The following is a 27,581-nucleotide window of genomic DNA, read 5'->3' as shown; positions in this document are numbered from 1 at the left end:
AATCCGTTCTGTTTTGTTGTTCTTTAATCATTGTAAGCAAAATTATTAAGAAAAGAGGACATTATTTTATCGCCTGATTTAGTAATAATATTGAAGAGAGCAAAATTATTCAATTTCCTAGCAAATAAACTGGGTAAAATCGAGACATTCACGAGACTTTAAGCATTAAAATATGCTACGATTGGGAAGTAGTCATATATATGTATGATATATATACATGAATACATATATGTATGATATATTTACATGACTACATACAAATATAATGAGCCATTCCTCTAAAAAAATTAGCAATGCCAAGAAAAAACCATTTTCCGGCGGACTGAAAACTCTAACCGGCCAAAACTGACCAGATAATTTAACGCCATGAATCATTCTAAAACGCAGCTAAAAATGCTAAACCTGAATTTATTCGCGAGAACGAAGACCAATAAGCATAATTCAAGCCGCCATGAGGACAATGAAGAACAAGAACGAGAAGAAGAAAGAAAAAAAAAAAAGAACCTCAGCACATGGCTCCCTTATGGAGCGGCTCATGGTTATTTCTGCAGACGGCTTTTAACGGCGTTTTTTGACAGGATGGTAATGACCTCTGTCCTTTTTATCTGTAGGATTAAGGATTTCCTCCGTAATCTTTATCATTTAAAGGGTTAAATATTATGCTTACGCTGAAGATAATGAGGATTTTGTTACTCTTATGCGAATGTTGAAGGTATTGAGACTAGGCCTATTTTTTTTTATATATGTCGGGTCGTATCTTCGCTTATCTTGATTTTATCAAGATAAATGGCGGGTTTTTTTATTTTAAAAATGTAATTTAACTCATCAAACGGAGTTATTAATGTTACTGAAGTGTGTTAGGTATATGCCGTCGAAGAGACTAGGCCTAATGGATTAACCCTTTATGGTAGGATAGGCCTACGTATATATATTTATTAATATTGGATTTATCAATTTCATAATTTATCATTTAGATTGTTTTTAATACTATCAACTTTAAAGCCTCAGGCCAGGCTAGGACTGCAGCTTGCCAGTAGGCTAGGATTGGTGGAAACTTGAAAAAAGGAAAAATAGGCCTATGCCTATTGGTAGGATTGGGAATAGGATATATTAGATAGGATTAGGCCTATGAGCAGTGGCGAAATACGTAAAGGTAAAACTGCAGGGTAGCTCCGCACGGACTGCCACGTTGTCGTTATGGGGTGGCTCCGCGCGTGCGCAGGTCATTAGGGAGCCATGTGTTCAAGAAGGGATCGGCCGAGGAAACCTTATTAATAAAAGGAACTATACTAATTTAACGAACCCTAACCTAACCTAACCCAGTCCGTCCCACCCTCCCGACCCCGGTAAAGGAAACGCCACCTTTTACCAAAAGCTCCCCTATAGCATGCACGATAGCACTCCAAGATGGCCAGCACACGACGTCTGAGGTTAATTACAGTCGAACGACAAAAAACGGATAAGCAGCCAAAGTACCATAGGTAAAATCTATTTCGAAAGTACTACGCCATGGTTCCTGAAGGTGCGCGCTCCACGAACACAGTTGCAGGCGCGCTAATTTGCTTCAGCACTTGATTTATTCCCCTCGCTTTTTTTTTACTATCTGCTCATTTTTTTTACTAAATATACTTCTGTTTGCAGGTCTGTAAAAAGAAGAAATTGAAAATAGGAAAGAAAACACACACACGAGGGAGCAGTGAATTTGGAGCCCCTAAACTGTAGGATTGCCCCTAAAACAGTTGTAGGCTAGAAGGCCTACAGAGTAATACCTGGAAACCCAACCCACTGTCTCGGGCAATATTTACTGCCATTTGCCTGTTTTTCGTTTATATTTATACCTTTTGTCTTCTATTTATGTTTGTATGTTCGACCCCAAGGGACGGGTGCTGACGCGACACCCAATTTGCACATACTGAACTGATGTTCACCAAACCAAGGGGGCGCGGTAGTAGTCCTCAGTTTTACTGATTTTGTTTCTTAAATTAGGCTAATCTCTTTTGAGGCAGGACACAGGGGCCATCTTGACTTCCTTTCAACCAGTGCTTATCATTATAATCCTAAAAGGACCCCCCCATCCTCCAACGCACATGCTGAAAAGTGCGATAGTGGCAGTTCTGTGGATTCATCCTACCCGACTGAGGCTTAAACATACGGTTAACATGCTAGCTTATTCACATGATGACATTCACATTCTCTGCACTCTTTTTTACTTCACCCAGTGGCTTTTGCTGCAGCTACAACGATGTGTCATGTACCACTCGGTTTGCGAGGAATTTTACTTCAGCTGCAACTAAAATGTGGAATGGTTTGCCTAGTGCAGTCGAGGAGTCTTCTTATCTCCTTACGTCTAAGCGACGAGCAAATTCACCCATTTTTTCTGCTGAACCACCGGAATTTAGATGTGTCCGCTTTTTTTCCGTTCCCTGTAACTTTTCTCTGCAGGCGGACATCCCTTAGGAGCGTGCATGTAGTTATAATCTGTCGACTCTGTCCATAAGGGGTTTCAGCCGGAGGTTTAAAGAAAGAAAGAAAATTCTGTGTATACATATGTATGTATTAGGTATGTTGAGTGTTAGGCTATAGGAAATATTCTTAGTTTCTTGTCAAAAACTGTAAAATTTGCCAAGCCTTTCACACAAGGCTTGCTGTACCATTAGTCATAGTTAACTGAATATCAGTGTTGGAACCTATGGATGAAGGAATTTCATGACTGCATTAACAAAAAACAAGCCAAAATAAAAGGATGATAAGTAATTCAGAGATACATAGGAATGCTGGGAATTGCTTACCTGGTGAAAGAAAAGATGACTGGTACTGTACGTGTATTAAAATATTGGCGACAAGTGACACCACAGGCCCAGTAGGCAAAAACACTTAATTAGTATTATTATTGTTACGTAAATAATTAATAAATTACTACAAAACCTCATCAGTGGCAAAAAGATAAAAGGTAAATGAATGAGTGAATGAAAATGAATGGTTGATAATGAACAGACTTCATTCAAATGCCTAGGTTAGTCTGCTGTCTTTATCGTCATTATCATCATTAACCTCTTTATATCAACTTTCCTTCAGGGGTTTAGATGTATAATGAGTCCTCTCTTCAATGTTCTGTCATGTAGTCTTTCTGACTGAACACGTTACCAGGTCAAGGAATTCATCTTTCCACTGTCTCTGTGGCTTCCTAGATCTCGTGCAGGTCTTTGTCCTGCTAATTTTGTATCTCCTGCTTTCTGGGCCAACTGTTCCTCAATCCTCCTGCTGATCTTTAATAGTAAAATGTATTAACCTTTGTGGAACCTTTATGAAATAGTATTGCAGTAATAAGTGAATTAAGGACTGGGAAACCGCCAAGTCTCAAATGAGTAAGCGCCTGTGCTAACGCGAGGCCAGATTAGTATAATATTAGTATTCTGTTCTCCTTGCATTTTAATCTGTTTATTAATTTATTAATATTTTTATTTTTTAGTAAGCGAGATCTCGTCGTTCTGTATTTCCCTTTACTTCCTCCCACTTCTTCCTAATGAACACCTTAATATTCTTTGGAAGCTTGAATTTCAAGTTAATGGCTCCTGTGAGCTTGTTCCATATGAATAGAGTTCATCTTCTAAATATTAATAATAATAATAAAAAAATGAAAAATACATTGTTTGTTGTATCAGATTTAGTGTCGGTACCACAGTAGGTTTGATAGTGCATGGTGATAACAGCATTGATGATGTTTCCTCTTGACAGGCGGTGTTCGGGGTGCAGTTAGTGGTGACGATGGTAATGGCAAGTGTTTTGTCAAAAATCACCCCTCACTACTCTTTAGCTCGATGGCTGCTCTGCAACACGGGGTAAGTTCGGTTATGTGTTAGTACACTTCAGTATCGTACGACCTGTAATAGGAATCTCCATGCCTATGCTTGCGATTACAGTATTTGCCGATATCTGATACCGTAGGGGAATGCAATTGATGTGATACCTGCGTAGTTCTCTTATTTACAGATACAGAATTGCATTCTCGTTCTCTAGGACTCAGTCATGGCAGACTTTGAGAACATAATTATTATCAGAAGCGTATATTTGTTCTCTAACAGACTGATGTACTACTTGCATCCGACGGATGAAGAGCTGCGGAACCTGGCCGGCATTCCGAAAGATAAAGGGAAGAAAGGAAAAGGTGGGAAAAACAGCAGCAAAGAGAGGCCAGCGAAAGATGACGGAACCTTCACCGTGCCCCGTAGCTTAGATCTGCCGATGGAGATGTCTCGATTGGTCCCGGGAGAAGTGATGCAGTTGAAATATTACACAGAGTATCAGTGGTTGCTCGATTTCTCAGTTTGCGCAGCCATTGTTTATATTATTACAGAAGTAAGTTGATTGTGCATTATTACCATTGCATAGTAGTACTCTACCTCATAGGGAGTTAGTGCCAGTGCACTTCATATGGTGCAGTGTAGGCATTACAGGCAGTCCTCGGTTATCGGCGGGGGTTCCGTTCTGGGGGTGTGATGATAACTGAAAATCGGCGATTTCCGGTGCTTTTTCGGCGATTTTTGGGCTTGTCGGCACAGAAAAGTGCGATTTTCAGTTATCGGCGCCTCTGTTAGGTATGTATTGGCGCCAGTACCCAATTATCGCCGCTGATAAGGGGAAATCGGCGACTTTCAATGCCAAAAATTGCCGATTTTCGTCGCTAGACAAGCGTCATTAAACCGGATCGCCATTAACCGAGCCTGCCGTTAACCGGGGACTGCCTGCACTAAAGGTGTCTGAGCTCCACTGTTAGATTCTTGTACTTCATCCCCTTCATTTTCTGGATCTCGTTACTTTGCTGTCCAACTGATGCGACTCATCTTTTCACTGTCTTAAGTGCTGAGTGACCAAAAGTGCCCCAGTGCTTGGCTTAGCCCAGTGGCTTTCAACCTGTGGGCCATGGCCCACTGGTCGGCCATGGGCAGTTCTGAGGGGTGCCACTCACGGACATCTTCAAAATAGTATTTAAAAAATGAAAAATCATTTACAGTAAATGCAGGCCAGTGCTTTCTTTCATAAATGAAAATGTATAACCAAATAATTCCATAAATGACAATGTAAAACTAATAGGTGTTCTGAAAATGCTTTATAATAATTCTATTTTCATCATTACACAGTTCTGAAGGGCAGTGGGCCATGAGTATTTAGGGATGCCAAAAATGGGCCATGGGCACAAAAAGGTTGAAAACCACAGGCTTAGCCTAAGTATCATAAAATTATAGTAAAAAATCAACTACACAATATATGACTACATGTGCAGGTATGACATTCATAAAATCGTAGTAATGAATTGGGATTTTGTGAAGAAAATAGTTTCTGGTGCAGTGTCCATGCCATGGACGTGTAGGAGAATATAACTGACAGAAGTTGTGATACAGAGGACAGTACTGTATTATATTTCTTAGAGAAGAGCAGAAAAATCCTTCCAGATGACTTTGGAAGAAACCGTCAACGACATTAAGTACTTTTCTCATTGCATAGGGCCGAAGAGCTATACTAAATTGGTTTATTGCCACTTCACGCCATTTTTTTCATCTTCAGGTACGTAGGTGCTAACACCTGCATGGTCAGCTCAGTCGGAATGAGAGCAACCAATCTTATAGTTATCTCTGATTGCAAATTCAAAACTGGTGCAGAAGGTAGTGGAGTGGTCTCTTGATTTCCAAAAGAGTTATGTTCTGAATAAGAGTTCTTCATGATGAGGATCTCGTACCTTAGTGACAATCCTCCTGAGGCAGCAGTAATAGCCGATGGATTGAGTTCACTGGGTAAACAAACACTTGTTTTCCTATCTGCAACCCTTCCACACCTTTTACTGTACTTCCTTTCATATTCTCTTTCTTCCATCTTACTTTCCACACTCTCATAACAACTGATTCATAATGCAACTACGAGGTTTTCCTCCTGTTACACCTTTCGGACCTTCTAACTGTCAGTTTCTGTTTCAGTGCTGAATGACCTCATAGGTTCCAGCGCTTGGCCTTTGCCGTAAATTTTGTACTCGGTTCAATTCAGTTCTAGATTAGGGACAGAATACATCAGAGGAAGATAGAGGGGGGAGAGGTGAGGACAGAGCTGCAGATCAGAGTTGCCCCTAATTGAGTGCTGTTTGTTTGATGGGTGGACGTCAGTAGTATAAACAGGCCTTTTGATGGTCAAAGAACTGTACATTCTTATTAGCAGCTATATATTAGTTGCATACTATATTTTCATATTAACTCTGTGACGTGATATTGAGAATAAAAATTTCAGTTGGATATACTAATTAAAGTCTCCATATTGTGAATTGTCTCACCAAAAAGATGAACAAGTTTCAGACAGTATTTTTCACGATTATGGTGATTACCAAAATAATCAATGATTTTTTTAAACCTCTTGAAGTGTATTCCAAAAATTGCTGGTGGAATTTTAAAAGTGACTAGTGGTGGTGGTTTTTAAATTATGCAGATATATTTGTATGTAAGATTAAATAACAGATGTTATAAGTGGTGACATGGAACATGGAATATTGTGTTTTTATCTGCAGACTTTGTTAATGTGTTATATGTGTTTTAATCCAGTTGACAAGTATAGTATCTGTCTGTCTAAATGCTTCATTGGACTACTGAGATGAATATGTGATCTTTGGCCTTGGTATAAACTGGTACGATATCATTAGACATTGTCAAGTATGGGTTTGGTATAAATTGGTACAAAATTATTAGGCATTGTCAAATACAAAAGTCTCAATCTGTGTCTGGAGAAAGAAAGTGGAGTTGGATAGCAAATGAATTACAGTATAATAAAGAAAGGAAATGTGAGGAATCCTGAATAACAGTAATGTGTAATTTTGAGGGTAGGGGCTATTTGGCCCAAGTGATTGAAGCTAATCCAGAATTTCAGATCAAAGGACCAAAGCTAATCTAGGTCTGAGCTAAGATAGGAAAACCAACCATGTCTAGTAATTAAGAACTAGGGAAGCAATGCTAGTTCAGCCCTGCTACAAATTTGACAAATATGCTGAGGCTGGGGGGAGTGGGGAATAATTGTGGAGATGCTTCAGTGTAGTCAAAGGGTTTGTTTGACTTGCCGTTCTATATTGCAAAGCCTAGTCTGCCAAATCCTTGCATATAGTTGATTGGCTTTGTGGCACCTAAATACCTTAAATCTGTCAATCTAGCAGAATCTAGCTTTACAAAAATACATCTACATCCTTGTAGATTTCTTCATTATTATTATTATTATTATTATTATTATTATTATTATTATTATTATTATTTTTACAGGTATTCTTGGCCGTTGCGCCCCCAAAGGGTGAAGTGAATTTGAGCATGCTGTGGTGTCTCCTGGCTGTCGGATTTTCTTTGTATCCTTTTATAACTTGAGTGAGTTGGAGTAGAGTGAATTGAAATGATGGTTTATCATATCTGAATCTTAAGTCCCAGGTATGAATAGTATCTGTGCAGTTGGACCATTCCAGAACTCAGCGCAAGTTGAAATTTTTGCATGTGGGTTTTCCCCTTTCTGTAGCTTCATAATACAATACTGTGTCACAGGCATGCAGGGAAAAGACCTGGCAAATACACTTTTCATTATAAATTAATCAGTTAGTTGCAATCAAACAAATATTTGCATAATTGAAGTTGGAAATGGCAATCCTACTGTGTTCCTTACTGCCCGTAGGTCTTAGTTATATCCTGGCAAAGGCAGTTTATAATGCATCAGAAGTTCAGTGCTGTAGTAATGTGAAAAAATTACATCTAGGTAGATGTATACAGTGAACCCTCGTATTTAGGCAACCCCCACGAATAGCTAAAATCCGAAATATTAAAAAAATAAAAAAACACTTAGAACTGCCCATTTTGATAGTTTAAACACAAGAAAAACCCTAGCTTATACCTGAGTATTTTAATTTTTATCACAAAAGTGCATTTATCCATGAAAATTATATGAAAATACAGTAATTAGTGAATGTTTCTCAGTGAAAAAATACCCTAATGGGCTAATGGCAGATATGTTCCACAGCTGCGTGAGTCTTGAATCATGAGAACGCCAATATGGGGGTTTACTTCTGGTAGTACTGTTTAGCAGTTATTTTTAAACAAATGCATTTAATGAGGATAAGGCTAGCCTACTAATATTGTACTGGCTTGAGCCCCTAATCATATTCTGCTGCATACAAAACTGTTTAGTACATGACGTATAAATAATGTACTGGTAATTCAATGCCTAAATAACAAACAGTGAAATATAAGAGAACGCACTAATTTTACATATGAATTTACTGTATGTACCATTCACAACATGAAGCAGAAAGGGGTAATTAGCTGGTTCAGTGCTGAACTTGAATCGTAGCATTTATGTCATGAAGTTTTCACCTTGGATATTGCACACAAACATTTTTTTGAAAGTCACATGCATCTTCCTTTCACATGTTCTTTTATGTGAGTGGCATCTTTTGCTAAATATTGTGTGCCATTGATATCACAAACAAGAGTTCACTCGATATCGAAGATAATGATTTTCCTCTTTTTTTTATTAATTTCATAACTATACTAGGTCAGAATCTCAAAGTACTGTACGTAAAAAATCAAGTATCACATGTATAAAAGTATCACACTATCTTGTGTATCATGCAGCTCATACAATTGTGTTACCAGGAGATAAATTTACCATACATCTCTGTATCATGTGAGTTCTTTTTTCAGTAAAAACTTAAGCTTACCAAATTTCCTACATATCCAGAGTTGAAGTTACACTAATTAAAAATGTTTAGAGGCCATGTACTTTTTATCTTAAAAGTAACAACTAGCTATAAAGACCACAACCCAATTGAGAAACATCTCGGTAGCATTTTTTGTTTGGTTGTTGGGTATTACCTAAATGACCTTAGGTATCGAGACTCCTTGTATTTCAGTGTGAGTGAAGGCAGCAAAAGGAGAAATTAAAGAAAACATCTTACAGTCGTAAGATGTAAGTGGCTGCATTTAAATGAGAAGGTCGCAAAATGGGTGTTTGAAACTACAACGTACAATTTGTTACAAATTTTCGGCAGTTTTCCAATTGTCAATTTATCCATCTAGAATATGCCTAGCTGTTTTTTACAGAACACTGGTATGTGCACCCAGTGGCCTTAATCATGAGACTGCTTAAATTATATTTCTTTTGCAGAGAGGGTTTTCATTGAGGATAATGAATTTCTTTCAGAAGTGTCAAGATCCTGACCATTAATTTGCCTCCATTATCATTCTTAGTTTCATGGGATGGAAGCATTCTTCCATATAATAATAACAATAGTTTATCTAAAAGCACACCGTGTAGCTATAAATGTTTCCCAACACGGGCATTGTTGTGTTATAAAACTGTTACTGAAAATAAACATTTTATATGTAAGTTTCATTGTTTGGTGACTGTTCTAAAGGTATTTGGAAAGATGTATTTATTTTGGAAAGATGTATTTTCATTGTAAGTCCTTAACATTTGTTCAGAAAGATTATGTTCTCCCTCTCAATGTTGTACTTTAGAGGAGACGACTCTGGTGGGGAGAAAGCAATGGTGATCCTGTCGTTCTTCACTTATCTCCTTATAGCTCTTGGGATGCTCATTCTTGACGAAAGCAAGCTGGAGATGGGCCTAGACATGGCCTACCAGTCGTTCAATTCGAGTGCCGCAGCTTTTTTGAAAGCTCAGGGACTGACTTCTGAGTAAGTAGAGATTTCAAAGGAAAAACTGGATGTTTTTATTCCTGTAGCTAGCCATATTATGGATGTATTTTATGAGGTAGGGATTGTTCTCTCCTATCACCAATCAGATAATGAGTTTTCAGGTAACGACGTTCAAACAATGTACTGTACTGTACTGTACTTAGAAAAAGTACAAATTTCCTTAATCTTTTTTATCTTAACCACATTAATACCTGTACGGTATCTTATGTTGTTATGGTTCCTAGTCTTTTGTCTGTTCGACAGAAGGTAGTCTCACCACTGATGCACCAACTGGCTCCACAGTTACAGTATTTCTCAACCAGTGACATCTCTTTTCATGAGCTTGGAATATTGTTAACAGCTCTGTGAACAAGGGGGATGTGGCAGACTTGAGATATGGAGATCAGTGGTGCTGCAGTGGGTAACAGCAAGGACAGCAGCCCAGCAGAGTGCACAGCGGCAGAAATGTACCTTGAGATGCAGATGGCACATGCATAATGAGACTTAATTCTTTCTGTCGGACAGACAAAGCAGTTAGTGAACTTGGGATCATTTCAAGCACAAATAGAGGAATATAGTGTATGATTAATGGAGTTCTTGGAAAAAACTTTGGTATACAGTAAATATAAACAGTTTTTATTCAACCTTAATGTGATAGTATTTCATATCTGCTTTACTGCCTTGTCAATGATCTTTTCAAACTGATATTTGTTGAACCAGGTCACTTGGCGTAAAAGTTGAAATGTATAATTTAGAGACAAATCATTATAATTTCAGAGATTTTAATACAGGATTCCTAGAATGGGGTTAGTGAATCTCATAAGATTTCCGTAATTGTTCTTATCCTGAGGCAAAGATTGTGATGCTGGGTCAAAGCACATTTAGAAATTGTTATATATTAAAGGATAGACAGGCATTAAGAATTCATAACTAGAGTATATTAGTTATTGACATTATGTCAGGAGTTGGTTGGCATTTGACACCCATAATTCAATTGTGTGTGGCTTCTCTTAGGCAGTTTTTTAGCACCTTCAGGCCTGGACCTAATGGTTCAGTTTAACTTCAATTGATGATGATGATAATTTCTCTGCAAAGATGTGTATATGCCATTTTAACACATTGCTTTCATTTCAGTGGACCAGCATCCAAAGTAACCTTCAAGATTATTTTAGCTGTCATGTGTGCTATGATTGGCGCCTTCTTCACCTTCCCAGGACTGCGGTTAGGGAAGATGCACTGGGACTCCCTCAAGTATGTTGGTCTTTATTGTGCTCTTTAGGCTATTGCAAAATCCATGTGTCCATAAACGTTTTAACCTTTAGTCATCAGTGCTTTAACAGCGTTAACGGCGCCGTAACTTGATGTTGCATTAAGTTACAGTGCCATAGGCACTGTTAAGTTAATGCCTATTCCTGCCGTTAGCGCTATCGACGCTGCCGTAACTTGATGCAACATCAAGTTACGGCACTGTAAAACGCTGTTAGTGCCGAATCTGCCGAAAGTCGTTGTCACCGTAAGTCAGTGAAGCACTGTTTATTATACCTCTGCCTGCTGCTTGTTACAGTGCAGTTACTGGCAAGAGCGCGTTGTGTAAACAAGTGACGGACAAAATCCAAAAGAAATTTAAGTGGAAAATGTAGTGAGATTAACTTTGTAGCTTGGTAGAAAAGGTTCGAAGGCGTGTAGATTGGTAGAAAAGGTTTGAAGGTGATGAATGATTCTCCAGAAACGAAAAACTAACATTTAGTATTATTAAAAGGATAGTGATGCTGAAGAGAACTTTTAATATCGTATAGATTGTGCTGGAAACTGTTTTTCCTCTTTCTAGGTATGATTCTGTTTCTTATTCAGTGTATTTTCTCTCATGGATTCCACCTATTGAACTACTTATCCTGCAGCTAGGCTACTTGGCGCTGGTGGACAAAGCTACTATTAAAGAATCTTTTCAGTATCCCTTTTCATGTTTTCTGGGTGCTTCACGGCACTCTTGGATTTAGGGCGGTCAGCTGATGCCTCCTTTCTCGTCCGATTGGCCAAAAACTGTTACCACCAATACCTTTTTCTATAATTTTATATGTTTAATACCGGTCTCCAGCTGGCACTAGAAGATTTATCCTTGCATGAAAACCGTAGGTTTATTAAACTATGAAAAATATAGTAAATTAAATAAAAATTTATCATTTTTAGTATTCTTTTTCATGTTTCCTTTAGTCTCTTCTCATATAAATGTCCAACTTCTGTAAGTGTACTTTGCTCCAGTTTTCATACATAGTTTAAGAATTTTTAGTTTAAGAACAGATTCTTCATGTAAGCTATATAATAGTTAAGAAATGAATTAGAGCATTGAGCAGGCATTTACAAGATCTGGGGTTCAATCCCACTTGTTGCTCACTAAGTTAACCCAACTTAAAATGGGTACTGGTGCTTAACACTGAGTCAGGTGTGGAGAAGAAAGGAACAATTTGCCCTTGGTCTTCTGTCATCGATTATTATTATGGAAAAAGAAGTCACTGACTAAAGATGACAGGATGATCTGTATCAGATGCTCCAGTCTTGTTTATGAACTTCACTTTTCAAATGCTACAGCAGAAGGGATATATATTATCTGCTTTGAACAGGTTCTTGTTTTGAATGATATATTCAGTGTCTAAATTTGAGTGTCAACCCTTTCATTGAAGAACATACTTTTGGGGCAGGCCCAGTGAATCTAGAGATAACTTACTGGTCTGGTTAAAGCACTGTAGAATAATAATGATGAATTGCCCTTGAATGGAAGTTTTCTGTCCAATTTGCAACTGGTAAAGTTTTTATGGATTTTTTATCTTAGATGGATACTATTAGGACATTATTTTTATATTGTCTAGGATACTGAATGATCTGTTGCTAATCATTTTCCCAAATACATTTTGATTTTGAGATTTATCAAACGATACAAATCTTTGATATTTAATGGTTTGTTGTTGACAGGTATTGTACAGAAAGTAGGATTTTGAAGCTGCTCTTCCACACAAGCTTTGTTGCTCCTCTGTTCCTTGTGACCATGTGGATCAGACCGCTGACGAGACGCTACTTCACCGAACACACTTGGCCAGGATACAGTCATCCCATGTAAGTTTTTAGTAATTCAACTGTTTGGCCTTTAAATTCTGATTTAAAGACTCACGTACAAAGAACTGTTTATGTCGTAGGATTAGACTAAATTTATTTCTGTGTTATGTCCCTAAATATTTAAAATTTTCAAGTTTAATAAGAAGGTTGGAGTTGTTATTGTAACAGTTCTCTTATTTAATGCTCAAATTTTTAGCAGTTTAAGTGAAAGGCTGAATTTTAGTTTTGGTTTTCTGGTTATCTGTAATTTAATGAAGCAAAGCATTACAGATATAATTTTGAATATGCTGTTTTTTTTTTTATTTCCTGTAGTAAAGCCAACCAAGTCCTATTATTATAGTTTAGGGAGGTCAACATGACTGCAGTTGATGCTCCTTAATAGGAATATCAGTGGACTGTGAGCTGTGAAAGGTATATGTAGGATTCATCTGTGATTTATGTGTTAAATGATGGCAGTTTTGTTTTCCTCTCAAACCACCATCTGTGGGGAGGAATGGTTTATCTACTAAAAAATAAGCAATAGTTCACAAGGCAAATATTTTACAGGAAGTATGACCTATGTCATATTTTGACCATGGGGTATTGGTTATTGTGGCTTGCATTAGGCGTCCATTATGATTGCTTTTGGCCTTTGACTTTTCACCTGTTCCCTTCACATTTATTATTATTATCCGGAATATGAACCCTATTCATATGGATCAATCCCACAGGGGCCATTGACTTGAAATTCCAGAAGCTTCCAAAGAATATTAAGGTGTTCTATAAGAAAAAGTAAGAGGAGGTAAAGATGAAGGGAAAGGTGTCCAACCTCTTCAAGTCTGTCTCAGTTTTCACCTTTCATTTAAGAGTAGATCCTTTTTTAACAGCCTTGTGATAATCTAGAAATGTAGCACCTGGGTTTGGTTTAACTACTCTCTAGTAACAACAGTTGTACAAATTTTATACATTAGATTTCTCAACTCTTCTCTCACCTCAACAGCATGACCTCCGAAATGTTTGACATCGTGCGAATTGTACTGATTCTGGCTGTGGGGTTGTTGCGGCTAGGCATGATGCCCTATTACCTGCAGTCCTACCTGAACATAGCGTACGAAAAGATCGAGTTGCAGAAAAAGGAATCGGGTCGCATTTCAAACAAGGATTTGCAAAAGAAGGTTGGTACTTGAGCAATTTTAGCAGACCTCTCGCTATGAACTTGTGTAGCAGTTGCAGTCAGTAGTGAATGAATGGCTGTCATTTAAATTTATGTGTTATATGAAATATTTCCACAAATATGAAATGTATGTTTGAGTTGCTTTTCGGAGAGTTTTTGCTAATATAAATATGAAAGAGTAAAAATACAAAAATAATGAAAAAATTGAAAACCATTTCATTAGTCTTTAGAAGCTTATTATAATGCATGTGTTCTTGAAAGGAGATAAACAATTTTGTTCTATAAGGTTACTTCTTTGTGAATCTTTCACGCTGTAGAATTGTAAGTGCCCAGTGAGCTCCCTGTACCCTCTCCTGTGAGTGAAATGAATGTGTGTGACCCACTGGGTAGACAAATCTTGAACCATGGGGGAAACTACCCCTCCTCTGTTATTGCCATTCAGAAATATAAACAAATGGGATCGCAAATTAAAATTGTGTTCAGAGCGCTCCCCTTTGTAACCCGTAAATTCACATTTTGTTTTGCGTGCCTATTCTGTACATACAGTGCTGTATGTACTGTGTTTTAGGATGAAAAAACATACAGTACTGTATGGATTTTATATCATACGGTACTTAAATGTGTGTGAAGAGTACAATAACAACCAACTTACAAACAATTCAACATACGAACGGCCATCTGGGACATCACTCATTTTTAAGCAGGGTGGTGCCTGTACTGATTGCAGTATATCATGCATGTCACACTTTAGAACGTTGGAGGTTCTTTTTAGCAGCCTGTTAGCCCTGTCTACCTGGCTTCCTGCTTTTCACCTTTCATCTTAACCCTTTGACTTTTCCCATTTAGCTGTCTACTTCAAATTTGCCTCGCTCATATTTTCAGTTCTTTGGGGAAACCTTATGACAGTCTTAAAATTCTGACTCTGTGGTCTTGTTAAACTACTTTAATAATGAAAAATTGTCCATTGTTGGATATTTAAATATTGGAAAAGTGTATAAATAAAATGGGATCAAATTGTTTTCATATTAAGACTGGTTCCTCACTCATGTGTTGATTGTTTATATTGTGAGTATTTTGTCCTTGACTTTAGTTAAGTAATGAATGATTGGTGTACTCTTCAATTTTCATTTGTGTCCTTGAAGTACACCTGTCCTAAGGCTACCACAGTTGAATTTGGAAAGAGCAAAGTGGGCTTTGTATAAAGCTAAAATCTTCCATTGATACTGTTGTTAGGTAGTTCCTTTTTGTAGATGTTACTACAGAACTGCTCAGCATTATCCATTCAAGCGTTTATATGGTCCATTCCCCCATAGTGGGGTTAGTACTGTTAGACACTAGTCTTGAATACATGTACCCTGTGAAATATTTAACTCGTCATCATTGTAAATGTTTTTATGCCAGCATTTTCCTTCATATTGTTAGACTGTCATCTCCATTTTTTCCCATGATTTCCTTGGCTTTTCCACAGGTCTTTGCCCTGCTACTTTCGTATCTACTCTGTACCCTTATCCCTTCACATTACATGTCCAAACCACCTCAGTCTTCGAGATCTCAGAGACTGAGATGGTGTCCGAAATTTGAATTTTATTTGTGGAGTGGGGTGCAGCCAGACTCAATTTGAGACCTAAGAACTCTGGAGGAGACATCTGCTATTCATGATACTTCAACCCCCAAAAGAGTTCATTGTTGAAGGAGATTAAGATTCTTCATTGTGCAGCCATCCTTGGAAGATTACCAAAATTACAGTTGAAAATTATGAGCTAAAGGATTGCTGACTTTTAAATAAAACTACATCATTCTTTTTGTATCGTACATAAATTTGTAGCTGCCGAGTGTTCAGTAATGTAACAGTTGTAGTTTCACATTTTAGGTTGTGTTGATTTAAAAGGGTAATCATTGTAATTCTATGTTGTAAATGTATATGAAGTGATATCTCTGTTATTGTACTCACATGATACTGGTATAAAGTCATTATAGCCTTCAGAGGTGCTCATATTCAAAACCTATTGATATTTTTCAGATTGCAAGAGTATTTTATTACCTCTGTGTAGTCACACTCCAGTATGTCGCACCGATTATTCTCTGCGTGTTTCTGGCACTGATGTTTAAAACTTTAGGTAAGAATCTTGTTTTTTAAGTTTTATTTGTCAATTAAATAGTTAAAAAAAAAGTAAAAAAATGCCCCGAAGTTTCTTCAGTGCAGTTGAGTTTTCTGTACAGAGTATAATCTAGGCCACGGAAAGTAGATCTATCATTCATTGGTCTTGGTATAATGCTGTATCAGGTGTGGTGTATGAAACTAACCACGGCCCAATGGTGGCCTGTCCTATATCGTTCCCAGACACATGACTATGGCTAACTTTAACCTTAAATAAAATAAAAACTACTGAGGCTAGAGGGCTGCAATTTGGTGTGTTTGATGATTGAGGTGGATGATCAACATAACAAGTTGCAGCCCTGTAACCTCAGTAGTTGTTAAGATCCTGAGGCCAGACAGAAAAAGTGCAGATGGACAGACAAAGCGAGCACAATAGTTTTTTTATACAGAAAACTAAAAACATTTATTATAATACAGTAAATGAAATTAGTGACTGATAATTATTACAGAGTGGGTCTCTTCATTCACGGTAAGCATTGGGTCCCCCTACCCATGTGGGAATAACAGTGTGAATGCATCCTATTGCTAGGCTACTTTAGACCAGGTCATAAGTGGAGCCCATACCTTTACAAGTATGGTATGACCTTAAGTCCTCAGTAAATTTCTTGTAATTATGAAAATGTAATTTACAGAAAAAGCAGGATATAAGTTTTATGAAAAATAACTCATCAATACCAATACATTGGACCCCCACCTATTCGCGGTTCTGGATTTGCGGCTTCACCTATTCGTGGATTTTTCTGTGGAATGTATATACACATTATTCGCAGAAAATTCGCCTATTTGCAGTATTTTTCGTAGAGAAATATTCACTAATTACTGTGTTTTTTTATCATTTTCGTGACTAAATGCACTTTTTGTTATCAGACTATTTGAATACTCAGGTATAAGTATTTTTAGAGGGGTTTTTGGCATTTGAACTTTCAAAATAGGCAGTTATAAGCATTTTTAGAGGTGTGTCAGGTATTCGCGGATTTGACCTATTTGCGGGGATTGTGATACACATCCCCCACAAATACCAGGGGTTGACTGTATACAATTTCCATGCATATCAGCTGTGAGGAGTGATGGTTAGGTACATAACCCACCATAAAGCTCAAGTAATTTGTTTTTTGTATACTTTGTATAGGGTATAAAATATGCATTTTTGCAAATAAAGTAAACAAATGAACAGTAAATAATTTGGCAGACTCATTATTTTACAGAACTGTATTTAGGTGCTTTTGTCTCGTTAAGATGCAGAAGAGAACTGTTTATGCCTCTACTTGTAAAGAATGAAGTCTATTCTAGAAAAATGATAAGTTGAAAATCACCAGGGACAAGGTAATAATATAGTCACTCCCTACTCTGGGTTCTTATCAAATAGGAAAGGGAAATAACGTCTTAATTACATGAACACAACTGGCTTTGTCTGATGCTTTAGATGACGTGTGTATGCAATACCCTAAACTGTCTTTAGTAACTGTGTTACCACTGTAACTGTCAGGGGGGAAGCAAATATGTAGAGTATAATCATTTGTTGAATTAAATTAATGGCCTTTGAAGTAACAGGTTTAAATCACATGTCCTAAATAGATAAAAATAAAAACCTTTGTCAAGATAAAGCTAAAAATTGACTCTTGTAGAATTTCCTGTCTTAGTTTTGCCAAGAACTTCCAGTTAAGCAGATTGACAAGTGGATAGTCTGAGGAAAAAAGGGTCTTTTGAGTACTAACAGTGAAATAAATATGATAATTGATGAGACACTGTGGGAAATTTGTATTTATAGGTGGATTAAGCTGGGGAGCACTTATCGGAAGAGTTACAGAGGAGGGTGAATGTGGTTTGACACCGGATGAAGGGGAGGAAACAATCGCTACGATACCTACTTTCCAAGAGGCTGAATCTGTTATAGAAGCTACAAAAATTGTTTCGTTGGGTATGGATGAATTGAAAAAGGTAAGTTACCACATTTCCAATTTATACTGGATATAATTCTTTTCCTTTTTATTGGTAGTTTATTTTTAAAAGGGGTTGTATCATTATCATTTCGAGTCTCATCCTCAAGGTGAACAGATTCTTTTCTATGTAGATATTTATCCAGAAGTATCAGAAGAATCAATGTTGTCCATTGTGAAGCACAATGTTTAAAGAAAGTCAGAAGACTTGAAGGTGCTTTTAAGTTCAGTGAAAGCTCCTGGCAGGTCACCATTTTCCACTGATTTCACAAAGACTTCATCGGTGCTTGTTTCACCTCTTACTCTTTGTCAGAAGTAGTCCACAGTACAGCATCATTACATTTACTCTACAGTAAACTGTAGCATAAACATTTTCTGTATTTGGTTGGCTCTGCTACAAATTGCTAGGCAATGTATCGTACTGTTTTCCACCCCCTCCTCCTCCTCAAGTGGATGGGACTCTGCTGGATGAGTCTGAAGCTTTAACTAAACTTTTTTACTTTGTCTGATTAAGTTTTTCAAAAGGGGCACTTTACTAAGTAAAATATACGAACAGTTTCTAAGATCACTCCCTTTTGGCCATTTGAAACATTTGTCAGCAGTCAGAATAAATAAGAGTAAAAGCACAAGCTATCAAACATACCTATTTGTTACACTTCTTGGACATTCTTTCCACATCTCAAAGAAGCCTTTGTCAGTCCGAATTACCATGGATACAGAATTGATGTAAGATATTCAGTGCAAATGTAATAGACTTTACATTTTGTTTAAATACAAATAATTTAAAGACAACTTAAAGCTTCCATATACACTAGAATATTAGCAAAAGTAAAGCTAAGAAACATAGATAAAAAAAAAAATTAGCTAGTACATTACTAAGAATAGTCACAGCTTATTCTCCTAAACAAGTATCTGGAATCTTGGAATCTTTTATGTTAAATCTTGCTTCTCACAGAAGCTCAAAGTTGTCAGGTTCAGATATTCTTCGAATGTGAGATTGGAGTCTTACTGTTAACCAGTCCTATCCTTTCATTTGTCCTTATTCTTTGACAATGTCTTTTTTTTTTTTTTTTTTTGAGGGGTGATGAACTAGCCAAATACTCTCCTTCACAAACTGGACAGTTAAACATGAAACAGTACCAGCTTTTATTACATCAGAAAGTCTGTCTTTGAAAGTGGTGAGATTTCCATTCTGAAACTCTGAAGAAAAATGGACCTACGTCTTTTTTTTAGAATATTCGTTGAGGTAGTAATTCTTCAGCTCCTTATCTAACTTTATACTACTGTCTTTTTGTGTAATGTGTATTGTAGCAAAATTGTTATTGGATGGTGTCAAATTTAATGCGTATGGTCACTTCAACCTTCATTCATCACATTCTTTTTGTTGCTCAGAGTCACTCTCAGCACTACTGTTAGCTTGCTATTAACTCTTGATGACGTATATTGCTAGTTTGTGAAATGTGACTCCATGTCCACAGGACATAGGTTGCATTCATTTTTGTATGAACATGCCTAGTTACAAAGAATGAATGTAGAATGCTAAGTGTTGCTTATCTCACTTCTTGCAAAAGTGTTTCCATCAACAAGTAGAATAATAGCTATCTGTAATGTTTAGCACTCCGTGTGTAGGACCTTTCGTCAAGTTTTTAATTTTGCATTTCTCCAGGTGCGATAAGTAAATCTTTTGACAAATAGATTGGCCATTATTTTCAAGAGAAAATTGTTGCAGAAGTCTGTGATAGCCACTAAGTGTAACATTTCAAGGCTGACTGAAGAATTTCGAGTTACCTTACAGGTTATAACCAAATGATCATTCTCCATTGCTTTTCAGGTGTTCAGCACAGAATTCTACCGAGGCGTGTTTGGTTTCACGACTTGGTGGTGTGTCTTCTCATGGTTCATTTCCGGGACCTTTGGTGTGGCATATCAGTCGTATTTCACGACAGGATAAGCAGTCTTTTCATTAGGTACTGTTCCTGTAAGTGTTAATAGACCTGAGTTTGCATGTGGAAAAGCTGAAAGTAGATCTCGGATCACATTTGTTTGTGTTCAGACGGAGTATTTTTACAGTAGTCCTCATTACGTAGTGATTAAAAGGTTGTAAGATTTGTTTTTTATTACAGAGTATTTTAATTGTACTAATTCAGAAGTTGCAATAGCAGTGGTACGCGTAGACATACCAGTAGGTATCATTGTGATACACTGTGGTAGATATATCCATAGGCGAAAGTTTGGATTGTTAATCTTGTTTTTCTTTATCTAACCGAAGGAGAAAAAAAAAAGACAAAAGCACAAACACCCTCAGGGCTTATGTTTGTTTGTATGATTTTAGACTGCAGGTTCAGTACTTATAAATGGTGTTTTGCGTGAAGGAAGGTAGTCTTATTTGATGAATTTTTTTACTTGAAGGAAATTCATATTCCTTTGTGGTGCTTTGTGAAAATTATGTGTATGATTCCTTTCCTATTTGGATTCAATCGGTGTTATTTTTACGTAGATTTCTTGAAGGTTCTCAAGCTAAATATCACAAGAAAGAAGGGGATATACTCTATTTTGTAGTACTGTGAATTCTGGTCCTCGTAATTTTAATTCAGAATAGTGAAGATATTATTTTAAAAATACATAAAAGTTTGTAGGAGATATCAAGGTTTATGCCTAAAGTACGGTATTATACAGGAACTGTATTGTGCAATAAGATGGTAATGCTGACCAAACTATTTCTGTTTAGCTTCTTTTTATTTGTTCATATTTCAGATCTGAAAATATCCATGATTACATCGTGGATATCTGTACATTAACTGTCTCTGTTATTAATGTTTGGACTTCCTTTAATTGTTGGAGCTTGAAGTATGATTAAAGTGTAAATATTTTATCAAGGTGAGAATTGGTAAGTTCATCCTAATTGCAAAGGGTATTACAGCATCAGTGTATCCTGACGTGTAGATATTCAGTCTTCCTTGTTTGCGTGGATTCTCATTTGACAGCGGCAACATTATGTTCCCCAGATGATGTAGTGTTTACATGTAGTTTTTAAATACGGTATCTGGTAATTATTGAGGGTATTTCCAGTAGTATTAATACTCCATGCACAGCTGCACTTATGTTACACCCTGTCTCTGAATAGGTAGCAAGAACCGTCATGGAGTATTTTATCAGACTTGCTGTGTTGCACAAGAAGCATTGATACATTCTAGAAATAGTATACCATGATTGAGGAACTTAGAGTAGACAGTAGCACGCTTGATTTAAGTTCAAAGATTACCGACTCCTCCCTTGCTGGGTAAGAGGTGATGAGGAGAGACATTAGCCAAGGGATTAGGCTCAGAAAGACTTGGTCCAAAAGTTACAAAAAAATTGACTGCCACATCTGAACCAGTAATGACTTGTGTTCATTATTTTCCTGACTTTTACTATTGCCTTTCACTTCACCACCTGTTTATGGAGAGGCTGACACTTCATTTAAAAAATATAGGGTTGTAAAGATTAACTTGCAAAGACTTGAGGCTACTACCTCGTCCGAAGTCCAGGTCATCATGTTTTACGTTTTTGTTAATCTTGCCCTCTTCTCATGTGATTGTTAACCATGTTGTTTGTGAGTAAATTACATCATTTCATGATGCTGTATTCTTTTCCTGCTTGATATTATTTATCTTTCGATTTTATTCTTTTAGCTGCTTCTCCCTGCTTGATATCTTCAGTCACTATTCATTTATTACATAAATTTCTCTCGCTACTGAAAGGACTCAAGTTTTAATCCATGATGGGCATGTTCCATTACAATTCTTTTCTGTTGTAACAGGCATTTGATTATGTAAATGGCAAGCAATCAACTGTTGTTGCGTATACTGTTACACTGTGCAGAGAGAGTTTGAAATTACTCTCCCGAAGGGGGCAGTCTACGAAGAGATTTGGCTAGCATAAAACTATCACTTTATCCCCAAGAGCGTGAAGTACCTTTAGCAATATCCATGAAGTTTGGCATTGATACTTCTGCCTGCCCTTTCATAGGCCTCAGAGTAAGATTTCTCAGAGTTCCTAAGAGACCTGATTTATGCCAAGCTGGATAGGAAGTCACCAATTGATCTCGCTTTGTGGAAACCAGACTGATGACTGGCGAGAAGACAGAGGTTCATGGTGCTTAAGACTACAAACATTGTATAGTTTCAGAGACTACTTCTACAGTAGAAATAAGAGCAATGGGACTTTGTTTAGAGGGATTAGATTGAACACCCCTAATGGGAAGTAGTTTTGCAACTTTTTGCTACAAGGAAAAACAAACGCCACCATTTAGGATGAAGCGAAACGAGGGCAAAATATCTGGACCAATTCATCTGCAAACACTTGAGAAGGCAGGAATTGACCAGTTTGGCTGTACCTATTTTGTATCAAGAATTTAATGAGTCTTGTTAGGGAATGGGTGAATGCGGTGAAGATGTTGCTGCTGTGTTCATCTTGATAGCGACCAAGAAATTTTGCTGATGATTCTAAGGCAAAGAAAGTATTGTGGAAACTCATTATGTTCAGGTTAAATTTGTGTACTGGTTAATTGCTTCTGTAATAGGTCTAGAGCAGCGTAGTTTTACAATTTTAGAGGTAATGAATATGTAAATGGTGCAGAGTAGATTATTCCAAGAAAGCCCAAAGTAGATTAAACAGTTTTTGTACTGTTTGTGAAGAATATATAAAAAATATGCTAATTGAAGTCATGAAGCCATTAGCTTTTTCGTGGCCAAATGTGTTTCCAACAATGACTGCATTTTGGGGTATTGTCTTTCATTCACATCTCCCGTTCCTGAAGTGTCAGCCATCTTTCAAGACTTAGTTGATCATAGCAGACCCTGACTTCCAGGTATGTTACCATCCTTAATTGTAATTTATAACCCTTTGCTTTTGAAAAAGCTGTGACCAGCATTGTGTGGGGTCAATATGGTTACCGTTTATTTTCCATGTACTTCACCAGATTTTCTCCTGTTCTTAAGTTTATTTTTAATTTGCTAATTTGTAGGTGACTACTGCATGATAATAGTGATACAGGGCATTTGAAATATAGACTTGAGTTGTTGTTAAGTTAGAGGCATTCAGTTTGTCTAGCACATAGTCCAGCAAACTCTCATACTGAACGACAAAGAAATGCAGAGATAGTTACATGTCTGGAAGTTAGGTGTCATATATTTGTGGCCTAGGGATTGTTTATGAATTGTTTTTAAGTGTAAATGACTTTAGGGAGCTTCAAGGGAAAGTCATGTCAACATCGCAAAAAGTCATGAGATGTTACCAGCTAGGTTGGAGAAGTTTTTGGGTAAAACCCACCTTTATGGGATGAATGTCATAAAAACAAAGAGAAAATGCAACCACATACTGTAATGTCAAAACAGAGAAATGCGACTGGAATGGCCTCTTAATATGCACCACCAGTTAGTAAGTGTCAGATAGTTAAATAGAGTGTCTTGTGTAAAGAGTGTACAGTCTAGTTATTTTACACATGCTATACTGCTTGGAATGGTGTGGGTTCATCGAGAATAGTGTCATCCACTTGAGAACAAAGCTGTGAGTCGTCATTTTTCGTGAGTAACCCTTACTAGGTGCCCAATACTCACAGTATCACAATTGTTTTTAACTGCTAAAGGGGAGGCCCTCCACTGTGGGGGGTGTTAGTTTTGGGCGCAGAGGTCGATTTTCTGTTTTAAGGTCTTACCATGAAGTGCTATTTATGACTGATGGTTCTTACCTCTTCTATTACTGATCCGTGGATAAGCTTATCTCTTCATTTACTCATATGTGGATACATTTATAAACTTATGTATATGTAAACTTATTGTCGCCAGGATGTATGGGCTAGCACACTGACTGTCCCCAGTGTACTTTGAGTTTTTGCCTGCCATGCATAAAATGTTTTTGCATATTTAAAAAAAAAAAATACAATTTCAGTGTACAGTATTGTACATCTTATGAACACCGACAAATTGTTTACTTATATCCTAATTGTTGTACAGGACTTTTAAATTATATTCCCAACCATTAAAAATTTTGAGAGGTCTAAAATTTGTTTGTGGCAAACCTTAGTGCTAATAGGTTGTTGACATAAGAACGTCTTGTTTTTCTATTATTGCCTGCCGTGAATTTATTTTTCATGGCGTAAAGCTGATTCTGGTTTCATTTTGAAACTGGATACTTGTTTTATTGTATTATGTTAAAAAATGAGTACCAAAAAGTTGTAAAGGCATTTGCCAAAAATTTGTGGTGGATGACTTATCAGAATCCAAAGGGTTGGGAAGAAAATAATGTCAAAGGGTTAATATGTATCAGAAGAATTCATTCAGTCTCCTTACTAGCATCAGAACTGCATGCTATTGTTTGTACATAAGTCGTATTTTGGATATGTTTATGTTTATTACATTTGATGAGCAACATTCAGAATACCTTGACCACTGACTATGAAGGCACTGGGGGGCTGTTGCTTTTCTGATCACAATACCAATTGTCAGCTTTAATTGATCAGGGGTTGGTTTTCTTTCGTTCAAGTGCTTTTAATTTCCCAAAGTAGCAAATGACAATTGTGATTAATGGTTACCCATCAAGGAAGACTTAAGGCTTAATTCTTCAGTCGATAGACTTGTTCTCGGCTGACAAAGCACTGCTGTAGGTAGTATTGCATAAGGTAAAGTAGTAAATGTAGGGACAGGAAAATATTTTAAATTCTTGCATTTCCAGAGAGAGTTTTTTCTTATGTCAACAGATTTTAGGTCTACTTAATGTTTCCTCTAATTAAGTTTATGTTGGATACCTTGTGAGTCCTTAAGTTCGTAAGTGGAAGTGTTTTTGCTATATTTTTCCATGTAATCATGAAACCAGTTTGGGTGGAATGTTTTTACAGTCTAACAGTACTACTGTACATAGCTTATATGTATGTTAAATTTAAGGAATTTAGTCAAGGAAGAAAAATGTTAAAAGGTATCTATATTTTGAAACATACGAACATCATATAACATTGGGAAAACTTTTGAATCTTATACAGTAAATATGTTCTGTTCAAGCCAATGTATATTTGTATATATACCATGGTTATGTTTTCGTAATAAAAGACTAAACCTGATTCTTTTCTTTTTATAAGAACCTAAATTATGTTCTGAAAAGAATACCAGAACTGAGCAACGTAGTTGTTTAGGATGGCATGCTTTGCTGAGTGGGAGGTTGCATCAATCAGAAAGTTAGGAACACAGCTTAAATTATTTAGTACCCGTGGAACAAAACTTTTTCGTTTCTTGACAACCACTCCTCTCGAGCAAGGCACTCTTTCAGAACTTCAGCCACCAAATAAGTATATCTTAGTTTTACCAGACCACTGAGCTGTTTAACAGCTCTCCTAGGGCTGGCCCGAAGGATTAGACTTATTTTACGTGGCTAAGAACCAGTTGGTTACCTAGCAACGGACCTACAGCTTATTGGCAAGAAGTGAATTTCCATCACCAGAAATAAATTCCTCTAATTCTTCATTACCGGCCGGAGAGTCGAACTCGACCTTCACTAGGCCAAGTGGAGGCAATTCTGCCATTGTGGTGAAAGGGTTTGTTATTCCATTTGTCTCCATTTTTCCTTTGGCAATAATTTTGGACTGCTGGTTTCCTTCAGCAGCATGGGAAATAGGGCCAAACTCACAGGTCTTTTAGCTTTATGGACTAAATGTGTATTCTTCAGTGGAACACAGATTGTATTCAGCAATTTCTAGGGGGTTCCCATAAGGGGTTAGTGCCATTAGTGCACCTCATGTGGTGCAATGAACGCATTACACTTAAGGATCTTTGCAGCATCCCTTCAACCCTTAGCTGCAACCCCTTTCGTTCCTTTTACTGTACCTCCATTCATATTCTCTTTCTTCCATCTTACTTCCACCTTTTCCGAACAATGATTCATAGTGTAATGTGTAGTTTTCCTCCTGTTACACCTTTCAAACCTTTTTCTGTCAATTTCAGTTTCAGCGCTGAATGACTTCATAGGTCCCAGCGCTCTGCCTTTGGCGTAAACTCTTATTCTATTCTATGTTCTAATTTTAGAATGTTAAGCCTTCCAGTGGGGATCTTTCCCTAGTTTTGAAGAGACACCTCAAACATCCTTACAAACCATGAGACTTCACTGCTGAAGCTCTCACTGAGGGCTGTTTTTGTTGTGGGATTTGCATCTTTGAGGTAGGTCAGTGAGACTACCATTTTCTGTGAGTCGCACATTTTCAGCTAGATTTTTGCTTGTTGTTTGTAACCAGGACAATTTCACATCACCTTTTGCCATCCTTTCTCAGGCATCCATCGTTGGTAACGAAGAGGACCGTTTGTTTAAGACGATTGCAATCCATCTGTACTACGAAAACCAAAGATTCTAGAGATGACAACTATAGCTTCTCTTAACCAGTTTGTCCTACTGGCTTCATATAGTAATAATGAGTAGTGAAGTTAAATACAAGCAAGAGGTTCACCAACCAAACAGTTTTTGATCAAAGAGGTATTTATGAACAATCGCCATCATTCCCAGTTGGAGCCAGTAGACTGTCGAGTCAACAATTATAGATATAAAATTTCCTCGAATGATAGAATTACTTTCTCCTTGGAGGAGGCATAAGATACGAACTTGTACACATGAAATACTTACCTAACACTATGCATATACCTCAGAACATACTAAGCAACATTCACTATATAATGATGAGTCCAAATCCATGTCAGGCGTGACATTAGCAGCCATATAACCCAACAAAACATTCTAGTTCCCCTTACCTAAAATTGCTTATGTTTTTACAACAGAGTTATGTGCAGTTAGATCAGCCAATAAAATTAAGACATACCATTCCAGAAATGTTAGTTTTAGCGACTAGACATGCTTTATAAGAAAATAATTCTAACAAAGGAACTTGGTAAAAATGTAGGAATAAATTGGGATTCCTGCCTGTGTAGGAAAAGGAAATTAAGAAGCTTAGTAAAACACATGACAGGATCACACAAAGATATTCCTATCAGTGATTATATAAAATATCTAAAACCCATTACATATAAGCATTCAATGACAATGTATTGAATTATGAACATGATAGTAACAACGTAAAACTTAAGTTGTGTTGGAATGTGGAGTTCATCATTTCAAAAGGAACAACAACATGGGGTCTCTGCAGGGGGATAGCGCCGTTAGCAGACCTCACGCGGTGCACTGTAGGCATTACTTCAGGTTCTTTCCAGCATGCCTTCAACCCCTAGTTATAACCCCTTTCTTTCCTTTTACTGTACTTCCTTTCATATTCTCCTCCTCCCATCTTACTCCCCACCCTCTCCTAACAATTGGTTCATAGTGCTGGATTAGGGGCGTCCAGTCATATCCAGATTCTTGGTTAGTTTTATAACTTATATATGCAGACAACTACTCTATTTTAAATCGAATATTCTCGTTAACGACTGATGAATCCTATGCAAAACTATTCTATGATGTGGCAAGCACCTTTGGGTGGCTATTTGCAATGCTTGTGGAGACGATTATATCGA

General features: G+C 37.2%; 1 protein-coding gene across 2 annotated transcripts; it reads left to right on the top strand.

Annotated features, from left to right (window-relative positions):
* Positions 1 to 351: 351 nt before the first annotated feature.
* Positions 352 to 25,153, top strand: emei (transmembrane protein 161-like emei). Of its 2 annotated transcripts, none has more exons than XM_067128507.1 (11): positions 352 to 582; positions 3,736 to 3,839; positions 4,083 to 4,356; positions 7,287 to 7,366; positions 9,489 to 9,704; positions 10,839 to 10,955; positions 12,672 to 12,812; positions 13,792 to 13,966; positions 15,986 to 16,082; positions 17,892 to 18,061; positions 19,892 to 25,153. In XM_067128507.1, the coding sequence occupies exons 1-11, from the start codon at positions 367 to 369 to the stop codon at positions 20,009 to 20,011; spliced, it is 1,710 nt and encodes a 569-aa protein (XP_066984608.1). In that variant the 5' UTR covers positions 352 to 366; the 3' UTR covers positions 20,012 to 25,153. The 2 variants fall into 2 exon arrangements, with proteins under 2 accessions (XP_066984608.1, XP_066984609.1); XM_067128508.1 differs by lacking the exon at positions 352 to 582 and adding an exon at positions 689 to 712.
* The last annotated feature ends 2,428 nt before the right edge of the window (positions 25,154 to 27,581 follow it).

This window comes from Macrobrachium rosenbergii, chromosome 26 (genome assembly GCF_040412425.1).
Source record: "Macrobrachium rosenbergii isolate ZJJX-2024 chromosome 26, ASM4041242v1, whole genome shotgun sequence".
NCBI lineage: Eukaryota > Metazoa > Arthropoda > Malacostraca > Decapoda > Palaemonidae > Macrobrachium > Macrobrachium rosenbergii.
This window is presented reverse-complemented; position numbering and strand designations above follow the sequence as displayed.